The sequence below is a fragment of the Ochotona curzoniae genome, unplaced genomic scaffold, assembly GCF_017591425.1.
Source record: "Ochotona curzoniae isolate NIBS_2020 unplaced genomic scaffold, NIBS_Ocur_1.0 contig_1302, whole genome shotgun sequence".
Taxonomy (NCBI): domain Eukaryota; kingdom Metazoa; phylum Chordata; class Mammalia; order Lagomorpha; family Ochotonidae; genus Ochotona; species Ochotona curzoniae.
In genome coordinates, this window is record NW_024465035.1 from 16457559 (window position 1) to 16478139 (window position 20581).

Consider the following 20581-nt stretch of genomic DNA (forward strand, 5'->3'; position numbering starts at 1 on the left):
TTTAAGGACATGGTGTGTGTAAGTGAGGGGGGGGAGGAATGGGGAGTGGAGAAGAAGTATTTCCCTAGTATTCCCAATGTCAGCAGATATGAGAATACTTCAGAAAGTTCATGGAAAGTGGACTTAAGAGAGAAAGTCATGTTGGTGTAGAAATTGATTTGCAAAAACAGTTTCATCAAATGCATTCCCACCAACTTTTGAAGACCACAAGGTATGTATTTTAACAAACAGGGAACCACATAAATGTATTATCAACATCATTGACATAAACTAAAATCGATGGTTCCTTGGATTTCCTTTTTAAAATTTGTTTTATTTTATGTACTTGAAACAAAAACAGAGAGAGAGAGAGTGGTAGAGAGAGAGAGAGAGAGAGCTTCAGGACACTCAGACTGATTGCCTGAACAGGGCTGGAGGGGGCTGCGTTGGAAGGCCAGTGAGTCATGAAGGTGTTAAACCCACTCTGCCCTGTGACTGCAATCTATTGGGCAATACAGGGAGGCCCAACAGGTCTGCAGTTTCCAGTACCAGAGACTCCTTCTGCCTTCTCAGTTTCTAGATGACTTCTGCTTTTTTTCTGTAGTTGTGTCTCAGTCTCCAAGCTTAAACTCATAAAGGGGAGGATGGAAAGGGAAATCCTTGAGCCTAAGGGAATGTATATTGAAAAATAAAGAATGTATTTAAATAAAGAACAAAGCATACACAATACAAGGGAAAAAAATGAAGAGAAAGAAGCCTTGAGAGAGTGGGGTCCCTGTGTCCAGCTTCCTTTGGGGGCAGGCAGGAGCCTTGATGTACCTGGAAAGGCTTTCTGAGCAATTAAGTATTTTCCATGATCCTTTTCTATCATTTTCGTAAAAAATTGATTTCCTTTTTGATTGGCATTTGAAAGCAGACTGTTTTCCCCCATCCACTGGCTATTTGTTAAATGCTCATTGTGCAGGTGTGTGTCACGTGGCTTCTGGGAGACTAGGCAGATCAATTACAACTGATTCTGTCCTCAACGCACTTCCCACAGTCTGGGCTGTTGGAACAATGATGTGAAAATCCACAGAAAACTAAGTGATTGACACAGAATGGGGGCAACATTCTCATTGGGAGAGATTTAGGATGGGCTTGGTGAGTGGAAGAAGGAGCTATCCCAGCTGTTCTAGAAGGAAGAATAAAGGGCTGGAGCACTGGAAATGGGACAGTAGTGAGATACATAGTGAGAGTGGGTATTTCCACCTGCTATTGACCTGCCTTCTCTTTTGGTAGCAGGTCCCGACGTTTCACGTTTTCAAGACTGACCTGCAGGTCACCTGAGATGCTCCAAAGCCCAGCACTGTCCCCTAGAACAACTGCTGTTTCTATTTCTACATCAGATGCTATCATTGTCACCGTTTACTGCTGCTCAATCTTCATTAGAAAAAAAGGTGGTTGATATTTTTCATGTAAGTATTTTAAAAGGTTTAATTTACTTATTCTACTCGGAAGCCAGAGTTACAGACACAGAAAGGGATCATTAATCCACTGGTTCACTCCCCAAGTGGCAGTAATAGCCAGAGCTGGGTCACTCTGAAGTCACGAGCAAGGAGTTGCTTCCAGGTCTCCCACAGTGGCCCAAGGCTTTGGACCATTCTCTGCTGCTTTCCCAAGCCATAATCAGGGAACCGTCTCAGAAATGAAACAGTTGGGATTAGAATCGGTTCCTCTATGGGATGCTGCCACAGCAGGTGGAGCTCAGTATGCCACAGAACTGGCCCCTATTTAAATAACAGTTAATGAGATATTTCTTAAAATATGCAGTACTTGGCTGCACACATTGAATTTCAAAAAAGTAACAGCAGATTACAATTTGAATGTATTTTGTGCTTATTTCACTGAAAGGTGCAAGGTACAAGCCATGCATATTTAGCCATGCTATTTATATTTGCTAATTTCTGTGAGAACATTGGATCTGCTATTGAAGTCTTAATAACTCTCTAATGAATTTGCTGTTGCAACCATTGGAAAGTCTCTCTGAGTTACGTGCACTGAAGGCATTGCAGGCCAAATGATTTTCAAAAGCAGCTAAAAGAAATTAGGGAAAGGGAATGTGAAGAGAGAAGTCCGTTGTTACAATTCAGTTGCCTTACCCATTGGCCCTGTTCTCTATTGAAGGTCTCTGAGTCATTTCCAGGACTCTGGACTCCTATGTGTTGGGACCATCCAAAGGGACTGTAGGATATACCCTTTTCCAGAGACGTGTTTTATCCCTTCCACAAACCCAATGAGCCCAATTTGGGAGTTGCCTGAAGAAGCTGTTTCTGTTAATGTCTTGAAGTCTGCCTCATTGTATTATTCATCCATCAAGTGCACTGGAGAGCCCATCGACAGTGGAAACTCTCTCCTACATGGCACCTTTCTCAGTGTTGAATGAAGACAACAGCTATGCACCCCAAAGATCAATATCTCCTGCAGACACTGCTCATCCTACAGAGTCACCGTCTTCATCTAAACTTCTGTGCCTAGAATCACGATTCTGTCGTAATAGCCAAATGTCCAACAAACAAAAGTCAATAGGGACTTGCCTCTATGGGGACTCAGCATGATATTCTATTTTTGTCTTCTAATAGAAAATTATCAGATAAGGTCTGGCTCCTTGCAGAGTAATAATCTCACAGGGTAAGTCATTGAGTTCTAGGTACTCTACGGTAAGATGGAAACAAATTGTGGCCCCAAGGAGAGTATCTATCTTTTTTTTTTTTAATCGATCCTGCAAACACTCGTATTTGTTATTTACAAACTGTACAGTCCCTAAAACAACTGTCCAGTTAAACAGACAACACCTCATGGTTTCAATTTTCCATTCTGTAAATATACAGACTTGACATTTGCTGTTTAAAACTTTCCTTGATCTCTGTTTGGCCTTTCTCACCTGAGACAACTACATTAGTGATCAAACCTGGCTTTGTAGTTTTAGTTCCAGTCCTTATTATTGTATGTGTGTGAACACACACACACAGTGTGTGTTAACTGTTTTGGTTGATAGCTTATAATAGCTTTTTTTGAACAATAGGATGGGATCAGGTCAGGAAACAATTAAATTAATGGTCAAGAATACAGCAGCAAAGGTCTGGGACTCAGTATAATACAGTATTTCCACAGAAATGATGTCATAGGTACCGCCATTCCAAGTCTCATTTACATTTTAAATTCACTCTTAGGAGAGGGTGTTTTTATACAGCATCTTGTAGAGGTAGTGGATGCGTTGGTACCTTGTACATTTCTCATTTGCCATATTAGTTCTGTGGCTGTGAGTGACATATATGCTTCTTCATTTTTTTTTCCAGAGAATTATCTTTGGCCAAATGAGATGCTCCTTGCCTGAGGGGTCACTCTCTCATGCAGCCTTGGCCAACTGCCTGAATGACAAATTTGTACAGGGCTAGTCCCTTGTCCCAGGGTGGAGTTTCCAAGCAGCTCTCTTGGTACCTTCCCTACTCACCCTAGCCTCTCGGATTCTCTTTCTCCTGAAGATGCTCCCATAATGAGCCACTTTCATAGGGATCCTGGTCTCAGGTTCTACTTCTAGATTCTTCCATAAAATAATATCTTTTAAATTTTATTCAGAGGTTGCTGATTGGAGAGTGCTGACAGTGAATGATTCTCTGGGTGGCAACTATGCAAGTGATGCAATTCAGCCATTTTGCTAACTTTCTGTTCAGAAAATAGGAATCTGTTTCATATCCAGTGCCTTCTGAGTGGGCTTAAACAAAAAACAAAACAAAACAAAATAAACTTACTTAAGATGGTAGAGAAACAAGGTACCTGGCAATAAATAAGACAAAACAAAACAAAAGAAGGAAAATTCTTAGTTAACTGAGTAGATTTAGGCACTGAGTTAGCTGCATGAATAGCATATGCTGACTTATCATGGTAGGGAATGTCAATGAGAAGATTATCACACAGATCCAACGTGTCCTTGAAATGAGTCATTGCAGGCGGTGAATTCAATGTAAAGACAGAGTGCCAGAGATGAAATATATTTAGGCAATACAAAGAGAATATGCGTCCACCCACCCTTGTTTCTCATTAGCTAAGCTTAAGAATGGCAAGAAGAGTGATTCTTCTTGGTGGGGGGCAATGCATTCATCCAAGCTAGAACAGAGGCTGTTCAGATTTCTCCCACTGTACGACTCAGGCAGGCATATATCTGGGTGCTACAAAGGTGGGGGCATTCAGCATTAAAGCTGCTAGGCACCGTTGACTGCTTACTTCTCTCACATCTCCATGAATGGCTAGATTGATGATATTTTGGAAAGAGTTGGTCTGAAGAGCTGATGACAAACAGTTGCAAGACCCTACTGATTGAGTTTAGCTCTAGGGCAAGCTCTAGTGCTTGCTTCTCAAGGAATCTGGAAGGGTGGGATTTCAAATGTCAAGTACAAAGGTAAGAGAAAAGTTGGCATTGGGGAGCTAAAGAAATTAGGGATGGATATGTGATGAATGAAGCTAGAGTCATGGTCTATTTTCATTGGTGAGTGGTTTTGTGAACTTGTAACATTTCCAGTTGAAAAATATAGGAGTCAGTAAGGACAATATGAAGCCTTGGAAAATCAAATGAGAATCTATTCAAGCTTAGAGACATTGTAGACAGTGTGTCATATTCACTTTATTTTCAAGACTTATTTATTTGAAAGTCAGAGTTATGAAGAGAAAAGGAGAAGCAAAGAGAGAGTGAGAGAGAGCAAATTTCTGTTTGCTGGTCCACTACCCAAATGTCTGCAGTGCCAGGGCTAAGCCAGATTTAAGCCAGGAACTGGAAGTGTCTCCTAGGTCTCCAACATGTATGTAGGAGTCCAAACATTTGGATTATTTTTTTGCTTCTTTTCCAGGATCATTAGCATGTTGCTGAATTGGAAGTGGAGCAGTTGGGATTTGAGCTCGCGCCCACATGGAATTCCAGCAAATGGTTTCACTATGCCACATTGACTGGCCTTGATTCACATTATTTTCAAGATCCATTTTTTTTTAATTTGAAAGTTAGAGTTATACTGAAACAGGGAGAGCCAGAGAGCAAGAGTAAAAATGAAGGTGAGAGCAGGACACACATCTTTTGACTCATTCAAATCCAAAATGGCCACATTGACTGGAGCAGGGCTATTCTGAAGCCAAAAGCCAGAAACTCCATGCTGGTCTTTCACATGGGTGTCAGGGGCCTAAGTGCTTGGGACATCTTTTGTTGCCTTCCCAGGACATGAGCTGAGAGCTGGATTGAAAGTGGACCAGCCAAAACTGGAACTGGTGTACTTATGGGATGCCGGCATGGCAGGGAGCGACTAAACCCTCTGTGCCACAACCCCAGCCCCCAAGTTATTTCATCAGTTGGATAACACACGAATGACATTCATTTTTTTCCTTGGCCTTGAGTATACAACCCCTGCTTCTAAGTTGAAAGGTGAAAAAATAAGGTGTGCGGGTGTGTAGGGGCTTTACTACATTTCTCTGAAACATCACTCTAAGGGTGAAGAGCAGGCAGCCTTTACCTGTGGCATAGAAATTGAAGATAATCTGGGCTTGAAGGAAACAAGCTTTTAGGTGATACACACGGGGACAAGAGGTGAGATTTTGGCAAGAAAAAAGGGTCCATTAGACTCCCTTATCAGGGAATGTTTAAGTCCTGTGCATTGAGTCCACCAGGGAGAGCTTTCACCAACTCCCACACATCCAGCTCCTCCTCTCATCTCTCTCCACCTCCTCTTCCTGTCACTTTCCCTTCTCCTTTTTCCATGAACCATTTTCTTTTTTTCCTGGAAGAAACTGTGTGGTTTACTTTGTTTTCATTCTTCAAAAGACCAGTGACCCGTTGACCATTTTTTCTTTAAGCAAAAAAGGCATCTATGCTATATAATTTACCTCTAACAAAAGCACAGTTTGATTTTCTTTAATTTACAGTATGTTTTTTGATACTCAACACAGAGTCTTTTAAAAGTGGTGTTGCTCTGGAGGTACACCTGGAATTGACTTTAGGGTAATTGCCATGACATTCCTTAGGGGTGAAATTATTTCCATTGCTCACTTGTTAAAACACATGCTCCAGTTGGTCTTTTCACCCTTATCACAAAGAGTTTCACCATAGATACTCATCACCCCTCCACCTATGTAAGAATTATGAAAGCACTGCATTGAGAAGACCTGGTGAAATTTGCGTGGACATTTAAAGTCACACATCAGCTTTAGGAGCTAAGCATTCACAGAAAACAAGCTTTGCCTTAGTCTTTGGAATGGAGAATAGGTTGAGCTACACCCCCTTGTCCTACTGATGTCAGATAGCAGGCGTCACTTCTAGATACAGAACTGAAGTGGACATGTGGGGACTTGGAAAGTTAGCAGAATCTACAGAACAGACAGAAAGCACCAATAACCCCAAGACTACCCAAGTAGATAGACTGGATTCCTGACCCTGTTATTTATGGCTTCCTGTATCCATGGCTTATGACAAGTACTTTCAAGTCTGTGGTACTAGAGGTGGAAGGATTACTTGCAGGCTTGACCACATCGCTTAGTGTAATTAGTAGCAGTCAGAAGAAGACTTATAGTAGAAGTCACAGGGTTCTAACTCCAGCCCAAGGTGTTATGCATGGTATGCTTCCCCTAAGCATCGTCATGACAGCATGATGTGGCTAGTGAACAGGTTTAAGGAAAAAGGAAAAGATAAGAACCAGAGGGAAGTTGCAGCAACAGAGCAGAGTCCAAATCAGCCAAGCCTCAGCTGCTCAGAAGATACCTGCGTTAGAGGGAACGTTCACTATATTGTAGGCTCTGGAATTCTGTGAGTTGACAATGGTGTTTGGAAAATGAAGACAGCCATCTGTGGGAAATCAAGGATAGGTCAAAGTTCAGTGGTATGAAATAGTGACCTCTTGGGGAAGCAATGAACTATGTAACAATAGGTTGATTGATGCAGGTATGCATAGACCCAGACGTGCAACTCAACTCAAGATAACTTGAAAGGCCCATAGAACTCCCTGGGGCAGAAGTTGACATTTTGGTTATAGCTTGGTTACACAATCCAACTTCTCCTTCTGCCCTGGCCTGTTTCCCTTCCCTGTACACAACTTCTGCCTTCTGTTAGTCTCCCTGGGTGAAAACCTCTGAGGCTTTAGGAGCCTGGCCCTGGGGAAGGGGACAGAAGAAAGGCTTACCCACGATCATGTGGTTGCAGACATCACAGAAAGTGGGCTTCTTGAAGATGTGCTCCTGGAAGGCATGGGCCTTTCCGCTGCTTGGGTGCAGGCCTGCCCTGGTGGGAGGGGAGGAGAGACTTCCCAGAGCAGGCAGCGGGCTGGAGCTGGGGCTGACCTCGTTCAACACATCCGCCTGCAGCTTCACATCGCTGTTGGTTTGCTGGAAGAAGTTGTCGGCACTTTTGCTGCGTAAACTCTTGGTCTTGAAAGAAAGTGATCGTTTTAGTTTCTGGAGCTGCAATGCAATGACAGAACAGTCTCTCTTACGATCAATCATGCAGACTCATGCTGTGGGGGTGAGGTCTGTTCCATGCACTGCACAGTTCTCACTTGCATCGTCAGGACCAAGGGGGCTCTTGTGGGTCCCTGTGTAGATGTGGCAATGCCAATGTACACTGAGGAGGAAATGCAGCAACACCTCACTGGACCTACTGAGGCAAGGCCAGACCATCCGAAAGAGGTTCTAGTCCAGCTTTGCACCTTCTCCCTGCTTCTCCTCAAGTTCCCACCAATGCACATTCAAAGTGTTTCATAGCACTGGGCTTTGGGTACTGTTTGCCTACTGAATTTGAATTGCTGGAAATGATGTAAGCACAGAGGCTCTTTCTTTTTGTTGCCTAGCTAGCAGCCACCTGCCTTTGCATCCAGCACTACAAAGGAGGCCATTGTAGGACTCAAAGCCAATCTGGTTCAACTGTCCACAGAACACAAGCCCGTGCACTTAGGTGTGGCAATCGCCCTACGCTGCACACTGTCCCGTGTGTGTTTGTGTGTGTCGAGGGGAGTGGGACACAATTTCAAATTTTCTTGGTGTTTCCTCTGGCCCTAATTGTTGTATTTAGTTGTGGGAAACTAGCACTTTTCATCTTTAACCCTGAGTCTCATAAAGTACAAAAGCAATTGCTTCTGAAAGATCCGGATTTGAATCAGATCTACAGCTCTAGTCTGTTCTTCATTTGAAGCCACAGAAACCTTGTGCAAACACAGATGTGAGCTTGTGAACCTCTTATTTACAATCCTTCAAAAACTTTCCTTGGTTCTTCGGTCTCAAGGAAAGCTCCTTGCCATAGGCTCCACAGACTGGTAGAATCTGGAGCCCTGCTGATCGCAGTGACAGGTTGCACCACCATCTCCCTTACTCTGCCTTTCATGAACAGTGGTTGTGGCCAAGTCCCACATGTACTATGCTTTGCTGTCACCTGGTCTTAGGGAAGTTTTCCTTCTGTCTACATAAAAAAAAAAAATACAGCGTGTACTTGCTGTACTGCCTTCAGTGAATCTACATTGTCAGTAGTGTCCTGTTGCTTAAAATGAATGTCTAGGGCTCGGCTAGGGCTCATATCTGTTGACAGAAAAATGCTCAATATTTTATTCTGATCAGGGTATTCATTAGTGTGGGCAGACTCCCTGTGTAAGATGGGTTGACATGTCCTCATTATGCACAGCCACTTGAGTTGAATGCACAACTACTTTCTGCTTCAGAAGACCAGAGAGCTGTGACGACCATTGGCGCTTAGGGAAACACACAGAGAGGTCACGATTTCTTCTCCCTCTCCTTACCCCTGCTGCTTTGCAACGCAACTGGGCAGCTGCTCCCATCAAAAGTGGAGCCTATCCTCACTTTGTGAATCTTGTTGGATTTGAGATTTGACCAACACAATGGAGCAGATACTATTTCAAATCAGTACCAAGTATAGGCCCGAAGAGGTCTGGCAGGTATCTGACATCAGTTTGGAAACCTGTCAAGCTACCAGGTGAACAAACCTAAGGCAGACCAATGGATTATAAGAGACATTAGTCCAAAAGGCCCCCACTACTCCAGGGATATCCCAGATCCAGAATTATCCTGCTGCCTTTCAGATGGAAAGGAGTGTAAAGAGGCCAGCAGAATTGTTCAGGTGAGTGAGCTCACCCACTCATCAGCTAAAGAGGTGACTGGTGTCTAAGCCATTGAGTTGAGTGTCTTCTGTGTGGGCATGGCAGCGGAGGACTGATGCAACGCTATCCCCCTCACCTCCGTGGCATGGGATGGTACTGTGCTTCTGTACCTACTTGAAGCTGGGTGGCTGTGCAAAGCCACTTCTCCAGTACAGGGAGTTCTAAAGTGGAATGGCCCTGCAGAAATCCCAGGAAAGGCCCTACTAGGGTCAACAATGAGACGCCATCAGCCAAAAAAAATGCTCTCTAGAGAAGTAGTAAAAACCTAGGTAGCACACATTAGAAATAGTGGGCCAGCTCAGTCTCTTGCCTCTTTTCCTGTGTCTTATGGTTCAAACAGAACTTGCAAAGCAAAGAGGAGGAGAATGAAGGCGTCCCTGGATCACCCTGGGGTTCTCTGTCATTGTGGTGCATCCTACTACAGCCTGACTAATTGTCAGGAGTCCCTAGGTGCATAGCATTTATTCTGAAGAAGCCACATGAAAGGGAGCTTTGAAACAATCAGTCACCTGCCATCAAGACTGAGCTCCATTGAGGGGAATCAGCCAAGGAACAGAACAACCCCTTTTGCTCCCAAGCCTTTCAGGCCACAGGAAATGGTTCTAGAGGCAGGGGAGCTTCCTTATGACCGGAGTTTTATTTTAGCCAGGCTTTTAATACATCAAAGTCACAATGAGGTCCAGGAATCTGCTACAGTATTTGTTATGGGACGTGCACCATTAGGAGAGAGAGGTTTGTCAAAGTAAATGCCGTCACAGGGAAAAATTAAAATCGTGTTCCATTTGCTGCCCACTGAGTTTTGCTTGTTCAGTATGTTGGGTAATTGGGTCACAAAAACAGAATAACACCTAGTCTGATTATACCCAGGCACTAATGTGAATGTCATGGAGGAATGTGAGGGAGAGCTGTCTAACAATTCTGCATGATCTATACAGATGGAGGCCCATGTGTCAAGGGAAGGTCAGTGGCAGCAGTTAGCCGGTACTGTGGATCCAGCTTCAGTGCCTCCTTAGCTGGGTTCTCTGTGTTCCCTAGAGTTGTACACATGATATGTAAGTATCATGCCAGGAGCACCTGCAGCATTTTTCCTTGTCCTGTGGAGTGTGGCTGAAAGCGGTGTTAGACCACTGACAAAGCTTGCTTATAGAGTTGGAGGGTTTGTTTGCAATCCAGTGGGCTCTTTCTTATTCCAGCACACAGTATAAAAGGAATGCCTGCGAGTTAAAGTACTGGGGATTAATCCTTTGTAGCACCAGCATTCTATATGGGCATTGGCTTGTGTTCTAGCTGCTGCATTTGTGTTCCACTGCTTATAGCCTAGGAAAGCAGTGGAGGAGGTCCCAAGGCCTTGGGCTCCTGTGCCCATGTTGGAGAGCTGCAAGAAGTTCCTGACTCCTGGTTTCAGATCAGCTCAGCTCTGATTGTTGCAGCCATTTGGCGGAGTAATCCAGGAGATGGAAGATCTTTCTCTCTGTCTCTCCTTCTTTCCCTCTGTAATTCTTTCAAGTAAAATAAATAAATATTTGAAATATTAGAAATGATCTGAAAGGACAGTGCTGTCAGTAGAGAGTCCTGGAAGCCAGAGGCCAGAAGGGAACATAAGAAATGCAGGATGAAAAACAAGCCCTGGCCATCATAGCTGTCACACCATGGTCAGCCTCCCTGTACCACGGCTGCAGCCTACCCCCATTTCTTTTATTGTAACAGTAATAAAGAAACATTCTTGAGCACCTCACTGTGCACATCAAAACCACGTACCCTACTATGTGTAGTCATCCTTTTGAGTAGGGGACTCTTTAAATAATTCAATCATTATATATAGGGGAACTACTCTGAGACAGCACAGGCCTAGACTTTGGGGTGATACTGTAGTGCTTAGTGTTTAGTGAGCAGTGACGGAAAACAAATAAATCATCAGAGATATATATCATCCATCGGGTGGGTAGGTGTGGGGACACAAAGGAAAATAAAAACAAAGCCAGGCCTTGGAAGAAGGTGACCCTGACAGTCATCGCTGTGGCACAGCAAGTAAAGCCATGGCATGCAGCATCCCAATAGGCACCGTTTTGAGACCTGGTTGCCCTACTTCTGATGCGACTCCTTGCTCATGCACCTGGGAAAGCAGTGGTAGATGGTCCGAGTGTTTGGGTTCCTATTATTACATTGGAAACCTTGAAGAAGCTCAGTATCGGACTAACCACCTCTGGCCACAGCATCCATTTAAGGGAGTAAAGCAGTCGACAGATCTCTTAGATTTCTCTGTCTGTCTGTAACTCTGCCATTCGAATAAATAAATATGTCCATCTTTAAAAAAGAGAAGAAAAAAAGCTGACCAGAAGTCTTTTCCGATGGGTGGTATTTGAGTGAGTGGAGTCATGGAAGATATCAGAGTATAGAACTCCATTGGAAACATGCAAAACAATAATCAAAACAGAAAAAAAGAGAACCTCATTGCTTTAAAAAGTGCATTCTAGATAGTGGAAAATAAAAAACAACAGAGGCCCCAACAAGAGAGCAAAGTTGGTGAGTCTGAGAGACACCAGGAGTGTCTGGAGAAGAAAGAGGTGGGAGAGAGGGCAGATGCCAAAGGAAGCTTTTCATGCCAGGTCTTGTAGGTCAGGCCCAGGCTTTGCTATTACCTTAAAGCTGGTGGCTTGGGGCAGAGAGTGACAGAGTCTACCTTGCATTTTAAAAGGATCACTTTACACCACGTGGAAAACATATAATAGCGTGGAAAACTCCTGCAGAAATCCTGATGAGAAGTAATTCTGGCTTGTTCTAGAACAGTTATGATAAGATATGGCTGAGTTTAGGTTACATTTGGAAGGTAGAACCGATTGGATTTGTTGGGGAATTGGATGTGGAGTATGAACTATCTAAAACATCTTTGGCCAGAGCAGCTGGGTGAGAGGAGGGAAAGACTTCTTTAGAATTCAAGTGGAGCAAGATAGGTGGATGTGTGGTTGGGGATCCAGGGTTGAAGTCCGGGCAGGAGCAATAACTTTGGAGTTATTAGCATATAGACGGCATTTGTAGCTGTGGGACGAGATGATGTCAGTATGTGGGCAGTGAGTACAGACATTGAAGAGAAGTGAACTAAGGACAGAGCCTTGGAGTGCTCCACCAACTCAAGGGTGTGGAGAAGAGTTGAGGACAAACAATGGCATTCATCAAGTGGAGAACAGTGCATGACAAGACCCAAAGAAAGAACGCTTTAGAGGCTAAGGAAATGAATGGATTCGAATGATTGTATAGTATGGTCGACTAATGCGAGCTTCAGGGATTGGCCCTGGCATTTGGAAAATGACTTCAGGAAACATTAATGGTAGTGGAGAATATGAAAACCTAGTTGAGAAGGTTTTCAAGAAAGAAAAGCTAAAGGGAAACGAGTGGAGTCCACGAGCCAGGGTAGTTTGAAGGACCTGCTAAGAAGATTAATGAAGATGCAGTAGGCAGTAAAGTAGCAGAGTACCAGGATATAGCATGGAGAAACTTTTATTAAATGTTTTATGTAGATTTGGGAGATTATTTCAGCATATTCTTAATATGGTGATGTTTATGAGAGAGGAGGAATGCTGGCACAGTGGCAAAGCAGGTGAAGCTTCCACCTTGTGGTTCTAGCATCCCATGTGGGTGCCAGTTCATGTCCCAGCTGCCCAATTCTGAGTTGGTTCCCTGCACATGGCCCGGGGAAGCAGCAGAGGCTGGTGGAAGTCTTTAGTACCCTGAACTCATATGGAAGACCTGGGAAGAAGCTCCTGGTTTCGACGTGGATCAACTCCTGACATTACAGCCAATTGGAGGCACGCACCAGCAGTTGGAAGTCCTTCTCTCTCTGTTTCTCCTTCTCTCTCTGTAAACTCTATCTTTCAAATAGAAGTAAATACTCCTTTAAAAAAAGACAGAGAGGAAGATTGCTGGAGTGGTGTAGAAAAGAAGTGGCAGGATAGAGTTCCCAAAGCTGCAGAGTCTTCTCTAAACCCTTCTGAGAGACAGAGAGGAGGAAAAAGTGATAGAGTAGGTGCTGGTTGGACATAGACCTTCTGTTTTGGTTTGCAATGGGAGGAGAGAAGATGGGAGAAAGCTTTGAAATTCAGAAGAGAGGGAAAGTGGAGAAGAACTTATGGAATTGGGAAAGTGAGTATATTTGAACAGCATGAGATTTGAACAGTAGGATGACTGGGTGGTATAGAGGATCCTTTCCAGGTTATTGTCTAATTTTGCCACTGAGAACATAGACACCTGAAAACTCACTCAAAGTGCAATGGCTAGCAAGGTCCACACATACATCTCTGTGACTCCAAAGCCCCTGAAATCAGATGGACTTTCTTAAGGAGTGATCCCATCCTTGACCTCTTTGCTTCTCTAATGCCAGCTGGAATTTTAGCAATCATCCATTCTGTTGCCAAGTCCAACCATGTTTTTAGCAGCCATGAGTTAGGAAAGGAAGAAACTGACATCATGAGAGCGATGGAACACCAAGAATTCCGCCTGAAGTTGACCAGAACAGCAGGCACATTGATTTACCAGCATGTTCTGCAGCAGCACATCAAGTTAATTAACCAGCATGTACTTAATCATTTCAGCCAGGATCTAACATCCACACCCGGTGGGAAAGGGGTGGTTGTGGTGTAAATGAATCTCTGCCCACGCAGGCTGTAAATCAAGGCACAGCCACTATGTGGGCTCAGGTTCAACTTTGCTGAATTTTTGCCATAAAATCAGTTGCGTCTGTGCAAATATTTACTTGACTATTTAAAACCACAACAGTGATGCAGTGGCTTTTATTTCTGTATTGAAATGAGGCCATCTAAGCACCTCAGACACACAAATGTCTCATCTTTGATGCTCCTACGTGGACCACATGCTTGATTTTAGAATGAACATTTTTTTCCTTTAACATTTCTAAGACAGAATTATGTCTTCAAGGGAGATGTGCATTATTTCCCCTTTTTCTTCCTGAAAAAGGTATTATTAATCCATTAGATGATATTTAAGAGTCGAGGAGATAAAATAATTGCCATGCTGTTGTCTAACAGTCTTTGTGAGGCATAGCTCCTGAAATCCAGCTGCCTTTGCATTCTGTCCATCACACAGATCAACTTCATCTGCCCTCCAAGGTTGGCTGATGCTTTGGTTTGTCAGAATGTGCCCTGTCCTCACCCCTACATTGTCCCTGGGGTTCAATAGGTTGACAGTGAGCAATGCATTGGTTATGATGAGGATCCATATTTTTATTTATTCATCCGTAGCCTGGCTTCTTTTAGGCAAGCACAATACATCCCCAGGTCTCATTTGCTTTAGCTTGGATGGCAATATCAAAGTCAGACATATTCCACTTATATCTACCTGGCTCTGCCACAGTCATCTGCAAAACATAGTTAGTAATGAGCAAAACTGGTAAAAACCAAAAACACCCTCAAGCCATGAGCAGGATCAGCTGTATGCTTTGTCACCTGTATGTCTGTGTGCCCCTGGTCAAGTTTTAAGTTTCACCACAAAACAAAATGGATGTGTTCAGTGGTTGCTAAGTTAGCTTGCAGATCTGACAATTCAGTACTTTATAGGAATACAAGAGACTTGTAACAGTCTACTTTTAGGACGCCTAATATCTGATTCTGGAGACAAGTGGGGAAGTTTAAAACTATCCGAGGGTGGCAGAAGAGTCTATATTTATAATATCAAGCTGTACATAGAGTGTTTTGATCACTGTCTAATATGTCAGAAATGGGAGCTATCAATATGGACTAGAATTAGTCAAGGGAAATTCTTCCAAGTCTGAGAGAATGCACAGGCTTTAAAAGATGTAATTCAACTGTTGAAATGACTTCATATCTATCACGCTCCCTGCTTTTTCCTTCTAGGTTATATCCAGAATCTTTACTGTGTAACACAAGAGCCTTCTCAATGGCCCTTGCTCATTCTGAAGGCTTTCTCCTTCCCAGCAAACAGACAGGCTAAGAGTAGCCCCCCAGCTGTCAAAGACGTGTAAACCTCCAATGCTATTGTTTTGCCTAGAGGACAGAGGGAGGATCCATGGCTACTCCAGTGGATGTAGAAATGCCTAGTTCCCCTGGACTGCTTAACTTTGCTCTGGAATCTTTCCCAGTCCTCTCTTTTGCTTGGTCTAGGCACTGTTGGATGTGTGCAGCATGGAGATGTGTTATTGCTCCTACTTCCATCTAGTTCTGGACTCCCCTGTAAATGTAGAGGCCACTTCCAACCTGCAGCTCAGTGTCTGGCCAATAGCAAAGGTGCTAATTACGCTAGCAAATCATGATTGGGCTGTTTCTGTGCATAAGACCCCATACCGTGGGTCTCACAAGAATTGTCTTTTGGCCTTCACACCAACCCTATCTGATGCACAGGGAGATGGTGGCAAATATACCCAGCAAGTCTGGAAGTAGAGATGCGAACTGCAACGAATCTCCTTCCAAATTCTTAAGTTGAAGCCTGAGCCTGCAGTACCTAATACTGTAACTCTATTTGGAAAGAATATTTGCAGAGAAATGTTTAAGTTCCAAGAAGACTAATTGATGTCCTTATCAGAAGAGAAAACTTGGACACCAAAGGAGAGGAAAGACTATGTGAGGACACGGTAAGAAGACAGCAATATGTAGAGGCTTCGGAGTAGAAAGTAATACTTTGATCTTGGCAGTATTCAGAAGGACTAGCACCTAAATCTTGGTTAGGACGCTCAGGCTGTGGTGTTTTGTTATGGCAGGTCCAGCAAAGTCACCTGGTGCTCAGCTAAAGCTTGCTGAGGTGAAACACCCTGCTCCGCGAGCTATCCATTGCAGTCTCAAAGAGCTGCATGGAGGACAGCTCTGTGGCATGTCCAAGATTGCATCTGACATGCATCCTGGCGCGTGTCCCATGGGGAGGGAAGAATGGAATCCTCGTTTAAATTGTCTTGTACATGCTGCACTGCCTAGGGCAGTTTTCCTCACACAGGTTGCTGAGTTCTATTGCTCCCCATCTAAGGCTCAGCGCCCATGCTGCATTCCATGCCCTGTTCCAAGCTCTTACTGCCTTCTTCACACTGAGTTCAGGATTTTATGCTTGCAGGCGCCACATCACCTGCCCGGTTTAATCTAGGAATATTTCCCAAGAACAAACTCATTTTGCTATGTAAATAAGTATAAAAAATGAGCATCAATGCAGTTTATATAACTCAGACTCACCTTTTAGAAACTGTATTCACGGAGTTAAAACATTCTGCTTCAGGTTCTCATCTAGAACTCTGTCTTGCTCTTAGTTTTCATGTACTTTTAGTTTCATTTGTCTTGGAACAGTATCTCTGTTTCTTTGCCTTTTGTGACATTTTATATTGAAGACTGTTGAGCAGTTGTCTAGAATGTCCTTCACTGGGAACTCATCTGATGCTTCTCTAGAGTTTGGTTCAAGTGTTTTGGGCAGAAATACCATAGAAATGATATTATGTCCTTCAGTGTGCTACGTCAGGGGGGTATAGGAAGTATATTGTATACAGAGTCAGTTTTTGTTTGTAAGTTATTAACCTCTCAAAAAACCTTCCAAAGGACAGACAATTTTCAGCTCTGTTCATGTGTGTATTTCAAGACCTTGGAGACAGCCTAGCACATATAACGATCGGCGAAATAAATGTGTCAAAGTGTGAATGACTGCAATGCCCCGGTATGTTACTATCAGAAAAACTGCTCACTATAGATACTGTCCAGAAAATTGCGGAAATGTTTGCCTACCTTACATTTTCTCAAACAGTTACAAAATAGAGAGGCAGCCTGCAGACATCTCGGGCAGACAACAGCCCTACAAGGTTTAAGGCTCTTAGACAAGAATTTTCAATCCATTCTGATCAGGTTGACTGAGAGAGGGGCATCCCAGGGGCCTATTTATGGCACTGTTGGTTGGAGGTGGACCTGTGAAGGTTATGGATGCAAGTCCCACCAGTAGAAGTTTAATGCAACGTGATAAAAGGTTCAGATGTTGCATGGAGACTTTTCCAGGCAGCCTTAAGGTCATGCAAAGAGTTTGCTAGACTCCTAACCTGTCTGGATCAGGGAATGATTGAGGTCTCTTGGAACTTGGATCTGGAAAATTCTTTATGGATGCAGATTGGGACCAGTAACATTAAAGGCAGAGAGAAAAAATGTGATGGAGGCCAACTGAAGAAATAGGCCACGGGTCCTTTTCCCAAGGGTTAGGCTTTACCTGGGGTGTCTATGGATGTGGACAAGCAGTTGGCTGGTTGTGAGGGGATACGTGGAAGGGTTGTCAAGACAGCTGTCACACTTACATGTTGTTTTAGATACCTGAAAGTGAGACTTTAATGAACAGCAATGAAAGCCATATCTGCCCAATATTGGCAAGAGGCATTGAATAGAATTCTAACCAATGGAACCAGAGAAAGTAGTAGGAGATAAAAAAAGCTAGTGGCTCAAGACACCCCACTGAGTTCAGTGTGTGTCCCTAATCTTAATGAAGAATTTATCTTAATGTATGTTACATAACTTGATCTGAAGACAAGGGTGGAATTGGAACTTGGACCCATGTCTCTGAGTCTGTATCTAGAGGCCTTTCCATTATGTCACTGTGCTATTTGTATTGTATTGAGGCAAGCCAAACCTACCAGTCCCTTAAGGAAGGGGGCTAACTGAGTAACTGAGTATGTCAGTACATATGATGCTTAGCTTGCGTATCTCAACGAGCATGATACTTGACTTTTCAACTTTATACTTCCATGGAATTCCTCTAAAAGCTGCACATCAGAGTTGCGGGAACTTAACAAATGGTTTTCTATTAAACAGCATGCTGGGAGAATCAAAATAGCCAGTAGAATCCCAACTCTCTTTAGCGCTTCCTCTGGCATGGCTCCCCTGTTTAAATGATCTGTCTAGGCGGAGATAAGATAAGGGCTGTTTCCTTTGCCAAATGAACAACAAAGACTTTTCCCTCTTCCTGATAATTAGGAAAAACTCCAGAGTCAGATAAAACTAAATGAGAAACAAATGTACTGATTTTAAAATTAACTACTAGGTGTGGGAGAATTTGTCTGCAGTTTGCAATTCAGCAGGACTCTGATTTCCTGATCTGCAGATGACACACCCGGTGATAAAAATCTGAATGACTTGTTACTTTTTATTGATGATCGCATTTTAAAATAATTTCAGTTACACAGAGACATGTTAACACACCATAGTCTCCACATGCTTTTCATCTAACTTCCCTTGGCTCACATGTCATCTGACCATAGTAAAACAGATTGTTGTCTGGCAATCACACTGGTATAACACTAGTTGCTATAAATCAGGAGATTGTACTAGAATTCTGCCCTATTCATATTAGTTGTGTCACTTGTGTCCTTTTTGGGATCCTGGATCCAGTCTCGGATTCTCTACTGCACTTAGCTATGGATTCTCCTTAGATTTCTCGAATCTTTTTCATGTCCTCAATTTTCATTGATTTCTCGTTACAGATTAACCTTAATCCTTTCAAAGACTACTGGCCACTTGTTTCATATAGCATCCCTTCCTATTTGGATTTCTTATGATTTCATTGAGATGACATAACTTTGGAAGACAAAGGACAGAAGTGAGAGGCTCTCAGTATGACAGTCAGAGCAGTTGATGTCATCAGGCTCCCTGTCTGCTAACACTGGTCACTGGGTTAGAGTGAGATTTTTATAAGGCTGCTCCAACTCTGAGGATTATATTTTTCTCATAATGGACATCACACGATGACAGGAAACTGAGACTACAAATAACCTGTTTCTTGTCATCTATTTGTCTCTTAATTGCAACTTCCATTCATGAATTTTGCCTCTGTAATGTGCTAGCTGGCAGTGTTCTATTCCCTTTGGTGTTTCAGTTCTATTATAGAATAATTCTCCACTTATTTATTTATTCATTAACTTATTCCCTGGACCGATGGACTGATAGACATTTGCTTTATTCTGTTGGTTACACTTTACTGCTCAGTTTGTGGCAGCCTTTGTCCTCCAGCAATCTTATGTTGCCACCTACGTGCTTCTTGTGCTGCTCCAATTATTTTTGGACAATTCCTTAATCCCTAATACTACACAATTATTCAGGTTTATATATATTTCCTACTCCAGTCTGGCAGTCATTCCTCCAAGATGCCTTGGCTAATTTGACCAGGGAATGGTATTTACAGTTTGAGACCTGGTTACTACATGTATACATTGCTACAGGGATATCATTGACTTCAGGCTTTTTTTAGTGGACCAATTTGGAAATACATGCGTGAGTATTTATACATTCATCTATGCAGATCTTGCCCAAAGGGGCATATCTGTATTTCCTTTTATATTAACATATCAATACACATATTAAAGTCAGCCTCATATCAATGCATTTTTCTTTATTAACACATATTATCTTGTTCCCTGGTTGATATATGCATGGGTGCAATTTAAACTTAGAGTATTTTACATTATACTGGAGGATGATGGGACAGAAATGCATTAGGGAAAAATGCAAAGAGCCAAAGAGAAATTGGCAGAAGTTTGAACAGCATAGAATCATGCAGTCTCTTAATCAATGTGTTTCCAATTCAGTGGGCAGGAGGACCTAGTTACAACCACAGATATTTGTTGGCTCTATGTTTTTACTCATCAGCCCAGCTAGGGGCAAAAAGAGGCGGTAATGTGCCCCTTCTGCTCCAATTTTCATTCTCTTTGGAAAGACCTGAACATATCCACGGTATTTAATGTATGAAATTAAACTCAGTCTTGTGAGAAAAGAAGGAATACACTAAGTACAGAACAGTAGAGCAAATGCAAATAAATGCTCAGTTGGTCAGCCGTCCCTCTGCAAGTGCCAGCAACCCATGCGGAGGCATAGTTGTGTCCAGTATGCTCGTCTTTCTGTCTAGCTCACTGCTTGTGGTCTCGGAAAGCAGTGGAGGACGACCCAAAGCCTTGGAACCCCGATACGCCCGTATGGGAGATCAGGAAGAGGCTCCTGGCTCCTGGCTTTGGATCAGCTCAGCTCTGACCATTGAGGCCACTTGGGGAATGAACCAGTAGTCTCTCTCTTTCTCTCTCTCTCTCCTTTCTGTAACTATGCTTTTCCAATAAAAATAAATAAATCTTAAAAAAACATACCCCAAAACAAAAACAGAATTGCAGTGTGTTTTGGAGGGATATTTTAGTCATATGGATTATAGCAGGTTCCCCTGTCCCCTTATCTATGCAGGGTATCTTTCAAGACCTTGGAGAATGCCCGAGACTGCAGACACACACACACACACACACACACCCCACAGTATGTGTCTGAACGTGAATACTTTTATTATATATATGTGTGTATATATATATATGTATATATATAATGTTTTTGCTCTATTTATCTGTGCTAAGCCTTAATTTATAAATTAGGCACAGTAAGAATGAACATCAATTAATTGTAAACCAAGTAATTACAGCAACA

General features: G+C 42.9%; 1 protein-coding gene across 2 annotated transcripts in view; it reads right to left on the bottom strand.

The window, feature by feature from the left end:
• The window catches only part of STAC (SH3 and cysteine rich domain), a 132036-nt gene that overhangs the window by 68522 nt on the left and 42933 nt on the right, over positions 1-20581 (bottom strand). For both annotated transcript variants that reach the window (XM_040965428.1, XM_040965418.1), the window contains exon 2: positions 7170-7446. In XM_040965428.1, the coding sequence (XP_040821362.1) occupies positions 7170-7446 (277 nt within the window). The remainder of the gene's footprint in view (positions 1-7169; positions 7447-20581) is intronic.